This window comes from Oculina patagonica, chromosome 9 (assembly GCF_052425735.1).
Source record: "Oculina patagonica isolate OP01 chromosome 9, crgOcupat, whole genome shotgun sequence".
In the NCBI taxonomy this organism is placed as follows: Eukaryota; Metazoa; Cnidaria; class Anthozoa; order Scleractinia; family Oculinidae; genus Oculina; species Oculina patagonica.
Genome location: NC_135766.1, coordinates 5623921 through 5635314, shown reverse-complemented (window position 1 = coordinate 5635314; position 11394 = coordinate 5623921). Strand labels below are relative to the sequence as shown.

The 11394-nt window shown below is 36.7% G+C and overlaps 1 protein-coding gene across 1 annotated transcript in view; it reads right to left on the bottom strand.

The window, feature by feature from the left end:
• LOC144665307 (uncharacterized) overlaps nucleotides 1-11394 on the bottom strand; it is a 43989-nt gene continuing 32595 nt past the window's right edge. The window contains exons 2-12 of the mRNA XM_078526534.1: nucleotides 10625-10686; nucleotides 10048-10104; nucleotides 8836-8955; nucleotides 7128-7214; nucleotides 6499-6625; nucleotides 5617-5657; nucleotides 4825-4911; nucleotides 3615-3703; nucleotides 2483-2552; nucleotides 1309-1354; nucleotides 1-212 (exon numbers count right to left, since the gene is read on the bottom strand). Coding sequence (XP_078382660.1) covers nucleotides 169-212; nucleotides 1309-1354; nucleotides 2483-2552; nucleotides 3615-3703; nucleotides 4825-4911; nucleotides 5617-5657; nucleotides 6499-6625; nucleotides 7128-7214; nucleotides 8836-8955; nucleotides 10048-10104; nucleotides 10625-10686 — 830 coding nt within the window. The 3' untranslated portion in view covers nucleotides 1-168. The remainder of the gene's footprint in view (nucleotides 213-1308; nucleotides 1355-2482; nucleotides 2553-3614; nucleotides 3704-4824; nucleotides 4912-5616; nucleotides 5658-6498; nucleotides 6626-7127; nucleotides 7215-8835; nucleotides 8956-10047; nucleotides 10105-10624; nucleotides 10687-11394) is intronic.

The window sequence follows — 11394 nt, the reverse complement described above, 5'->3', positions numbered from 1 at the left end:
TTCTTTCTCAGGTTTATTGACTTCTGTGTGCAAGTGAAATTCTGTTTACAATTCGTTTCGCCAACATGACGTCTTCCATGAAAGGTAAATCTGTCTCTTGAGGTGAATGGATTCCGAAGCAAGTTCAATGTTGATGGTCTCAAGCAGAACACCTTTTCCAGTAAATTGCTACAACTTTGGTCTTTTTGCGTGCACATAGTGCCATCTGTCAACTGTTGACAAAAAAAAGTCTATTAAAAAGATCAAAGAATTGTGAAAACTAAGGTTTATATCAATTCGAAAATAAAAGGATCTTGCAGGTAAAAAAAATCCATTTATTAATTTTAAGCTTGCTTTTCGGGAGGCGCGGTGGCATAATGGTTAGCGAGCTGCACTCCTGATTGAACGGTCCGGGTTTGAGTCCTGGCTGGGGCCACTGTGTTGTGTTCATGGGCAAGACAATAATCTCTCACCGTGCCTCTCTCCACCCAGGTGCATAAATGGGTACCGGTGACATAATGCTGGGGGGGGGGGGGGGGGTTACCCTGCGATGGAACTAGCAATTACCAATAAGGGGGGCTTTATGCTATCCAAACCGGGATAGGCTCCGGCAGTATGGGCCACTTGGCTCGAGGCTTGTCTTTGCTTTTCATTTAGGACATAACCATAAGAGTCCATACTGAGAGCTCGTCCACACTCTTGTGTTCCTAAGCGTTTGTATGGACTCTCCTGTTAACACTAATTAAGTGCTTAAAGGCAGTAGTTATAACTATACAAAAAAATTGAACAAGTGAAAGCGAAAATGTTGTCTTGTTAGCAAGTCATGATCAGTGACACGATAAGAGTTAGGCTGGTTTGCCGTAAAATTTCGAATTTTAGCCCTGATTTTACATTTGATCATCGTCCCTTTTAAATGGGCGCATTTTCGGGGAGGGCTAATATGCGGGGTTGGCGGAATGGGGCATTGGAAGAGAGTATTGGACGTGATACTGACAGTGCCTGAAAATGTTTCAGTGCATACAAGAATATTACACGGTTAAACTTTTTAAACAGCCATAAGAAATCCAAAACAAACTCTACTGTGGTTAAACAAACACTGCATGTCCCTGCGTGTTCGTTAAATACTGTATAAAACAAGCACTACGAAAGGGGCTTGTTTCATAGCTATAACTAAATATACTTTTTTGCAAGGAATTTTGTGTGATTCATGACAAAGAAGAGATCACATCTCCTTGCAAAGACAGCAAATGCCTATAAGGAGGCCGTAAAAAATTGAAACAGGGGATATTATAGAGATGGAGATTTTGATGTTGAAGTCGCAACACTCACCTTCAAGCGCAGGGTCGATGGGTTGTGGTTCAGCCGGGGCAGCCGCCTAAAAAATCAAAAGAAGGAAAGTCAGTTGACTGAAAATTACAATAAACAAACAAAACACAAAAAGAGAAAGAGAACGCTGTGGGCAAATAGTCTTTTGGCAAAAGTGCAAGCTCTGGGCATGGTCCTTGTATAGAGGCTCTGTAAAGCCTAACCCCCTGTGAGAAGTTCATCCCAACTAGAAATCAATTTTTTTTCAGAAAAGGAAAATTATTTTGAAGAAACTATGAGCGCTTTCCATTTGGCCAAAGTTTCCGGTTTGCATTTCCTAGAAAAAAAGTCCTAATGACGAATTGAGAGCGAGATCATTTTTCAGAAAATTGGACATTTTCGTTCCATTCGATTATGCTTCCTCAATTCCCGAATTTTCGGTTGAATTGTTTGTATTCCAGAAATTCAATATAGTTTTTTGGATTGTCTGGAAGCTTTCCCAATAAAATTTTAGGTTTTATTTCCAGCAGCTTTTCGGGAAAATGAGTCTGTACTCCTGGACCAGACTCGAGAAGGCGGCGGAAATCGAGGCTAATGAAATTTCCGTACCATTTGGCTCTCATTCCGAAATTTTCGGAATTTTCTGTCGAATGGAAAGCGCCCTACATTTTCTCTAATACACTCTCTGTCTTCAAGTGGCATCATGTGTTTTTTTCTAACAAACAGAAGAGTTTGCATAACAAGAGAGCTCATTTCCCAAACTTCAACAGAAGACTTTTTATATTGTTTCCAATGCAAAAACGCTCTAGAACAGCCCAAAGTCAAGGGAAAATAACATACGCGGCCAGGGTGGTATTCTGCTTTTAATCTATAGTAGTAGTAGAAGTGGTAGTAGTGGTAGTAGTGGTAGTAGTAGTAGTAGTAGTAGTAGTAGTAGTGGTAGTGGTAGTGGTAGTGGTAGTGGTAGTGGTAGTGGTAGTGGTAGTGGTAGTGGTAGTGGTAGTGGTAGTGGTAGTGGTAGTGGTAGTGGTAGTGGTAGTGGTAGTGGTAGTGGTAGTGGTAGTGGTAGTGGTAGTGGTAGTGGTAGTGGTAGTGGTAGTAGTAGTAGTAGTAGTAGTAGTACTTTATTTAAACACATGTCACCAATGAGCCTGGGGCTCATTGGTGACATGTTAAGAGTAGACCGATCAAGACTCACATGTTTTAGAACACCTGTTGCTTCTTCGGGAGACATTTTGTAAGGTGAGTTATCTACCGTGACATTTTTGCTGAAAGAGATAAAAAGAACAGATATAACACAACATAATCAATAATGTGTACATTTAGGCAGAAAATGCAACCTATTTACTTTCAAAATGGTGTCATAAAATGTAAAATTATACGCAAGACTCTCAAACATGGAAAGATCTGGCTTGCATTCTGTTCCCTTTCTCTCCCAAGATGATGCACAAATTGAAAAAATTCAGAGGTAAATCAGGCTACCAAAGCTATATCACATCCTAATCTTCAAGTAAAAACCAGTCAAGTCATTTATTCGTGACAAAACATCCACTAAATGACCAGAGCAAAACTTTAAATCAATAACTGAATTATAATTCAATTATTTTGATGTTAACAGGCAGTCAAGACTGAGGATGAAGCCATATTGATAGTATTATACGAAATGAAAGATATTAAGCAATACTCTCAATGGTACTGTTTATTATGCTGTACAAGGTGCAGAGCTATTGAGCAGTAGAGTGATGTTGTTTGATTTATTTTTCAAATGTGTTCATTTGTTCCAAAAAATATCCATACCCCTCCCATGGAACCCACCCCCTCTGGAAATTCCAGTTAAGCCCCATACTTTCCTTTAAAAAATTGGCTTTTGAAACCCCCCATTTCCAATGACCTTCCTTGGGATGGGTATGAATATTTTCTGGAACTGCACAATAATGATTTTGTTTTAATCCTAGCTCTGACACTATTGGGAGTGAAAATTGCATTCTCAACCGTGATCTTTAAACGTCTCTCACGGCTTGTTTGTACACTAGGGTGGACACATTCTTTACCCATGAAGAACACTACTACATAACTTGAAAATCTAAAACGCTACACAATTACAATTCTCGTGTTTCAAAAAAGAGGTGAGCAGAGAGCGTTCCCCAAATCATGAGCGTTTTCTTAGCCTCCTACGCAGACGTTCGTTGGGCCCATCACGCTTTTCTCCCCCACGGTTTCTCAAGCTTGACGATCCCAAAGAACGTCTGCATAGGAGGCTAGCATTTTCTTGGATTTCCTTGAACACTTTTTTTACCGAAAAGCAGAAAAATCCCCTATGAAGTTCTCACCATGCAAGTCCTGCATCATTTTCCACTTCTTTGAGAAGAAGTTTCCTCCAACATTCATGTGTTTCATTTATAATCTTTATGGCAAATTCCTAAGAAACAAAGTCATTGGTTACTTAAGTAAAAAACATCACAGTCCTATAATTTCAGTGTACAATAAGTCCTGTCTTAAAGAAGCACCAAATCTTCCAAACTAACATTAACAGAAATGGAAGGAAACCAGTAAGCCAGAATGTTAATAATTGAAAATGAAATCATTTGTTGCTCCCAGGGGGGTACTCCGGCTTGTAAATGACGGGGATGATCGAATGAAGGCAAAACTCAGGACCCAAAAAAATCCCTAAGTCTTCCGACATTACCCAAAAAATCTCTAGACCAAAAATAACCCCCCAAAAATCCCTTGTCAAATTACCCTAAATTGCCAGGAGGGGCAATAATATAACGCAAAGAAAACCATTAAAAATTGAACGCTTGTGTTTGTTTATTCATCATAACATAAATACGCCAAGGCCGCGCCAACGCACTTTAGTTGTTTTTAATACCCCCCAAAATTCCCTATATTAATCAAGTCACCCAAAAAAATACTTGCCAAATTTTCCAACCCAAAAAAATCCTTCGATCATCCCCGTCATTTACAAGCCGGAGAACCCCTCCTGGGTTGTTGCTACATCTCTTAGATAGTAACTTGTTTTTAGACATTTTATTGATAACTGACCATCCAGCAGGAAGTAAAATAAAAACAAAACAAACATACAAACAAACACGACATGAGGGATGGTTATACTAAAACATTTTCCTGTCTGTGCTTTTGGGTTATAGTTACACCTGCTTTCACAGTGTTATGTGCACAGTGGCTATCTTTTGACATGCCAGTTACTGGTAATTAAATAAGACAGATTAAAATCCACCAATCAAAGCTTACTAATATGACCTTCTGAACTTGTGAGCTCATTTGCATGAAACAAAAAAACTGGTATGCATTGGCTTTGATTGGCACATTTTTACTTGAGTTCATCGAAAGACAATGTCCAAAGATGTACATGTATACTGAATTAACATGATGAATGTCACTACGCATTGAACACTGCTGTGACAGTCAGTAGGTGTAATGACTTTCAATCTTCTTGCCATTAACGGTCAGCCAATCAATTCCATCTTGATTGACACCCAAGTTCCTTGCTAAGAGAACAAAAAATAAATAAAAGTTATGTACCTTGTTCTTTGCTTCGTCATTGAAGGCAAACTTGTTTTCTTCACTACCAGCAGGAATTTTGTATATCTTGAACCAATCCACTGTGGCCTACAAATGATAGTTAATCATTGTCAAAATGCATTCTTCCTGAAAGCAGTCTTTAAACAGCCGTCATTATACAGTCAAATAGTTCAAATAGTGTTCTTGGAGTGCACTGAAGGTAACTTATCAAAACAGATGTTTCAGGGAATTCCCTTCATCAGAGTGAATTTGATGTCTAAGAAATGATTGAGCCTATGTTAAAAGTATTGTGTACACGTACATGTACAGTTTCAGTTAATGCACTCAGGGCTCAAGACTAACTTTTTTGCTACATGTAGCTAGCCTCTTGGATAGTGACAGCTTTGATTTCACTAGCCAAAATCAATTTTCTTCTCGCCAGAATTCTCAAGCTAACTAAGGTTTGAGCAGAGACACTTTGTGGTCTTCACTTGCTCTGTTATTATCTTTAGGGTTAATTTTAAGTTACATGTACTTTTTGGTAATTATTTCAGCTTGTCCACAGTTTTTGATAATGTTATAAGTGACGACAGTGTACTTCCGAGTTCTGTTCTCAGAGTCAATTTTGATGTATGATTTTCTTCCAATTTGGTAAAAAAATATGTTAAGAACATTAAAAATACGTCAAACATTAACAAATACGTTTTGCATGTCTTAAATTTTGGGATTATTTGAAAATGGCAAAAACTGCAAAATTTAAAGGCCAACAAAATTAAGTACATGTGCCAATGTAATTACATGTAGATACTGTACCTTTAAGAGTCCTGGCATGTGTTTTTCAACGTCATCAATGTCTGAAGAACAAAGTACAGATGCAAGATTCAATACCACAAAATTTTGCTAAAATGACTGCACAGTAACTTTCAGGATTGGTCTTAAAATTTCTTTTTAGTTACAAAGAGTATACAGTCAACTCTCTCTAAAGGACACCTCTATAAGATGGACACCTCCATAAAACAGACACCTTGTGTCGTTTCTGTAAACCATGTGTTGATCTAGTTTTTTTTTCAAATGTGAAATTTATTTATAGATCAATCTAGCCATTATATAGTTTTTTTTCTTTACTAAGTAGTTGCTGTAGCGTCATTGTTATTTGTATACATGCATAGTTTTTCTGCCGAATTTTTTTCCTTTTTTTGCACTGTAATTGTGGCATGAGGCATTGTTAGCATCACTGAAAGCATAGTAAAAAAAAAAAGAAAGAAAAAGAAAAAGAAAAGAAAAAGAGAGAAATATATATAGATTTAAATAAGTTATAAGCAAAGATAGTATTGTAAGTTAAGTAATGTTAATATGGTAGGTAACACCAGTCTTTTATTAGGATATAAGGTATTGTCAGTATTGTTAACAATGTTTTCTTGTACTGTAAGTAACTGTAAGTAACTGTAAGTAATGTAGTTAATGTTAGTATTGTAAGTAATGTTAGTTTTGTTTAAGTAATTTGTGATATTGTAAGTAATGTTAGTATTGTAAGTAAATTTGTTGTTCTCAATAAAAAAAAAAAAAAAAAAAAAAGTTTAATTGTTCCGTCTCTCCCATTTTTCAGTCATTTTATTGTACCGGTAACTGAACTCCCTAGTTTTGTGTCCGTTTTAGAGAGAGTTGACTGTAATCAATAGTTTCTAACAGTCTTACCATTCATGTCCTTGGCTAAAGGATCATTCACGTCAATGCAGAGTATCTTCCAGTCTGTTTCACCTTCGTCAATCATTGCGACAGTCCCTAAAATTTTTACTTGCTTGACATCTCCTCGTTTGGCAATCTGAATATTTTAAATACAGACATATTCTTAGTGAAGGTTTTTGACATTGATGGTGACAAATCAAAGGGAGGTTGATTTGATATTTGTTTCAACTCATATAACGCTTTAGGTAGACTGCAAATGCAGACACATTTCCACTGAGCTGTTGTTTCTCTACTTTTCAGCAGAAAGAAACGAAGGCCGGAAAATATGTCTGCGTTCCCAGGCTACATGTATGCTTTAGGAGGTTTACACTGAGTAAACTTTCAAAAAAATATAAAAAAAATAAAAATAAAAACATAAACAGGACTGCTATCAGTTCAAAAGGCTGAAAACTTTTGTTCAGACAAAAAAGTACAATAATAATTATCTATAGCCAGATGGTAAATCCCATGTAAACTGACCAGGCTGATGGCAGGGTTGTCAAAACAAGCCAGCGACTGCTGGAGTCCCACCTGCTACTTGATTATAATTTTTATTTATGTCGCCGGTTACTCTGGTCATAGCAATCAGTTACACTTACCATGGTTCCAATCTCACAAGCGTCTATTGGATCATTGTCACCATTGCACTGTGTGTTAGGATCTTTGTGGTTTGGATCCTCCCAGGTCTAAAATCAACAGAACTCGCATATTATGGCCATGTCATTGGGACACCAATGGGAGACACTGGCGGCCTAATGGTTAAGGTCGCACAGCACCCTTGCAATCATTATGTAGGTATTTATTTAAAGTGTATGCACGAGCTGCGACGACTGAAGCCGACAACAAACAAAATATTCATGAGAATTTTTTTCTTCAAGTTCTTTGTACAAGTAATTACACGCTATTGTTCTCAGCTTTGGATCCCTTGCACTGGGACATAGGGAATTATCATAAATAGATTCATAGTTTTGAATATAGCACGCGTTGTTGTAAACATTGACTCGGAAGGTCTTCAGAAGCCTCAAAACCTGCAATTTTGTGTCCAAGTTTTCTCTGCCGATATAAAATTTCAAAAGTTGATTCGTGAGGAACATAAACTTGGTGTACTCTTTTGTGTTCTGACAAGAGTGAATTTTGAAATGTCCTTTTCAAAATAAAGATAGCACGTTTCAAAGTTTAGATTTCACATTTTTACTGTCTTAGATGCCATTTATTTCTAGCAGTTTTTGAAATCGAAAATTTTGTTCTTGTCAGAACACAAAAGAGGTTATGATTTATCACTAGGTTATATAATCATTTAACTCGATGCGCTGTTTTAGCTGAAAACTTGGACACAAAATCGCATTATCTGCACTTAAACATTTAAGAGCTTGTAACGTCACAGTTAATGGCCATCTCTCAGTAAAAGGACATTCAAGATGTAATTAAATCATCACATAATATCCTTGAAACATTTTAGAGGAATTGATGTTCAAAAAGTAGCGAATTAAAGCTTTATGAGCAAGGGTCCTGCGCGACCTTAATGTACTGGACTCTGGATCGAGTGGTCCAGGGTCGAGTGATGGCTATTTGTTGTGTTCTTCGGTAAAACACTAAGTGCAGGTCTTTTCACTCTGGAGTACAGTGTAGGTGTTGTAGTTTAAAATGAATTTCAGGTGGAATTGATTTTAAACTAGTTTGATTTGTATTTTTCTTTGTTTAAGGATTAAGGTAATAAATCTGGTGCAAATGGAAATAAAGACAAATCAAACTACTGGTACTAGTTTGAAATCATTATTCATGAACTGAAATTAATTTTAAAAAAAAATGTACGGTCATATGTACGTCATATATACTAGGTACTTGCCAACTGTAGGACAACAGGGGCAGATCCAGGTTTTTTTCCTAGAAGAGGGTGCACCACTAAGGAATGGTGTAACTGACTATTTTTGCAGAATAGCACTTGCATTAGAAGAAAGCTGCAGGTCATCTCGGGTAACACACCCTGGCACCCTCCCTTAGATCCGCCCCTGGACAATATGGAAACCTTAGGGTAACCCGCAAATGGAAGCTAACATTGATATTATGATTCCATCCAGGATTAACAATACCTTTAGTTGATCGTGAACACAATTAAATTTACTGTGACACATTCTGCCAGCCTGGGCCACTTTGGTGCAAATGCACTGTTTTCTTACCAATTGATAGCATCACGAAAGCAATTTTACCACACTTGCTATAAAATGAATATCTGCACACAGGTCTCTTGACTGGTTGTCGATTCATAAGCCAAAAGACACTAACACAGGATTAAAAACTTCAGCAGACCTGAGGCAAGGCTCCATAGTTCCATATGTAACCATGATATGGGAAGCAGTTGTGTACAAATCTGAGTTTCCCCTTTTTACAGTCCTGCTTGATGGGATTCAGGGCTTCCTTTGTAGAAATCTGTAAAAAAAAAAAGAACCTGTCAGCATGACTCATTCAGAACGACAAATTACCAAAGTTGATGAGAATAAAGTTGGGAGAAGAAAAAAGAAATCCAAGAAGACTAACTGCAGTTGTTATTCATTTTAAACTACACTTATGTACTTTACAGTACAAGACCTGATTGCAACTTCTTTGTATTGTACTGTTATTCAGTTAATTAAGTAGTCATGAACAGATTTTTTGGAATTTTACACCTTAGAACAACAAATTACCAAAGTTGAGAGAAGAAAAAAGAAATCCAATAAGACTACATACTTGTTATTCATTTTTAACTACACGTGTGTACTTCTTTCACAGTACAGTGGAACCCCGATATAACAATCCTTGATATAATGATTTTCCTTGTATAACGATGAATATTCTATGTCCCGGCAAAAGTTACAATAAAATGTATGAAACAGAACCCCGATATAACGATCTTCGATATAACAATATTCCTGATATCACGATGAGAATTTAGCGGACGGAACGTAAAACCTTCCCCGATATAACAATATTATCAGTACACAGACACAATTTAAGCAAAATATTGAGTTAAAGACAATACCACAACAGTAATCGAGTAATTTCTAACCTTTCTGACAACAGCTTTATACGATGATATCAGAAAATGAAACTGTATTCTTTATCCAGTTAAAAAGTTTATCTTAGGTTTACCCCAATATAACGATATTTTCGGTTATTTTACAGCCATATTGTTATATCGGGAGTTTGAATCGATATAACGATTCTACGATATACATGTAACAATATAATTTGACTGCTCCCGTGGCATTACCACATATCGTTATATCGGGGTTCCACTGTACAAGACTTCATTGCAACTTGTTTGTATTGTACTGTAGTCACATTATTGGGTGTAACCTTAACTTTTTAAATCACCACTGACGACTGGGAAACTGCAACAGATTAACAGAGTTACTTACTAGGAAATCCCTCTTGGAGGGTCAACCTCACCCCAAGTTACTGAGATGTACCAATTATGTATAAAACATAAATTGTACCGGTATATTACAATTATTTTTAATTAATTATTTTAAGATGGCACACCTCCATTTTTGCATTTGTCCATCTTGGGACTTCAACAACCATGTTGCAAACTGTTTTCTAAAAAAAACAAAACAAGAAAACCTGTTTTAATTATTAAGTACACGTACCTATCGATACAACTGAACAATCATGAAAAAATCTACTCATTATTAGCAAAGTAACATTTTGTATACTAATTGAAACATCACACTGTAATTCATTTTTCTAAGTAACCCTGTGATTAAATTCAAGGTTAGTAATGTCAAACCTTGTAACGTCCGTTTTAACTGAAATATGGATAACTTCAAATCTACCAGGGTCAGCTTGGTAAATTTTGTTTACTGTACTCAAACAGAGATGTCGTGTGCGACTTAATTTTTTGCCTTTATTGCTCCATTTTTTTTTCATCTCCTCCAATTTTGTCTATCCATGCCCCTCTTTGGCTTTCCTGTGTTTCTTTTGAGTTCTAGCTTCTACAGTTTAGGGCCATAGTGTTGTGATAATTACTTTTTCAGTTAATTCTACAACCAAGCTGAAATTGCCCAAAATTTTGTAACCTAGCCCCCTTAAAGGATCAATGGTCAGTAAATTTACTCACCTCAGCATTAGCGTATAGTGGAATATCGTGGAAGGGAGAGATAGCTTGCCCTTTGTTATCGCCTAACAAAAGCAATAAATTTAAATCAATGTTGATGCTATTATTACCAAAATAATATGCAATGCTGTAGCCTATATAGTGGTTAGCACACTGGCAGGATTTTGGCCAGGATTTGAAAAGCAGGCATCCAAAAATTTCTAGAAGGCTTGACTCAACCCTAGGAGGATCTGAGGACAAAACTTTCATGTAAGGTGAATTTCTGCAGTTTTGATTTAGATATAATTAAAGAAAGTGAGTTTTAGATAGTCAAGCAAGGAGAAAAGAGCAAGCGAATTGAGCTTTACAGTCAATTACAAAATGAAATCGGCTGATAATCCTTATCCAGCAAAGAGAATTTTTTAGTTCAGTGTTATTGAGTTAGCCTACTGTACAGATGGGGTTGAATAGGTTCGTGGATCTACGGATTTGGCCTTAGAAACGCGCATGGATCGTGGATTTTTGTTAACCTTGAGAGTGGATTCGCGGATTTCAAAAATACAGTGGATTGTGGATTAGCTACGAATTTTGGCTCGGATTCTAGACTCTTCATGGCAGGAAGTTTGCTTATCGTGGATACTAAATGAAATTTGGATCACTTTGGTTAGTCTCCGTTGGTATGTTGGCGGATTGTTGCAAAAACAAGCAATGAAACAAAACATCTTAAAAATTGGTGTAAAAACTACATTTAATGTCCGTTGCTGTAAAATTATACCACTCTAAGTCTTTCAGTA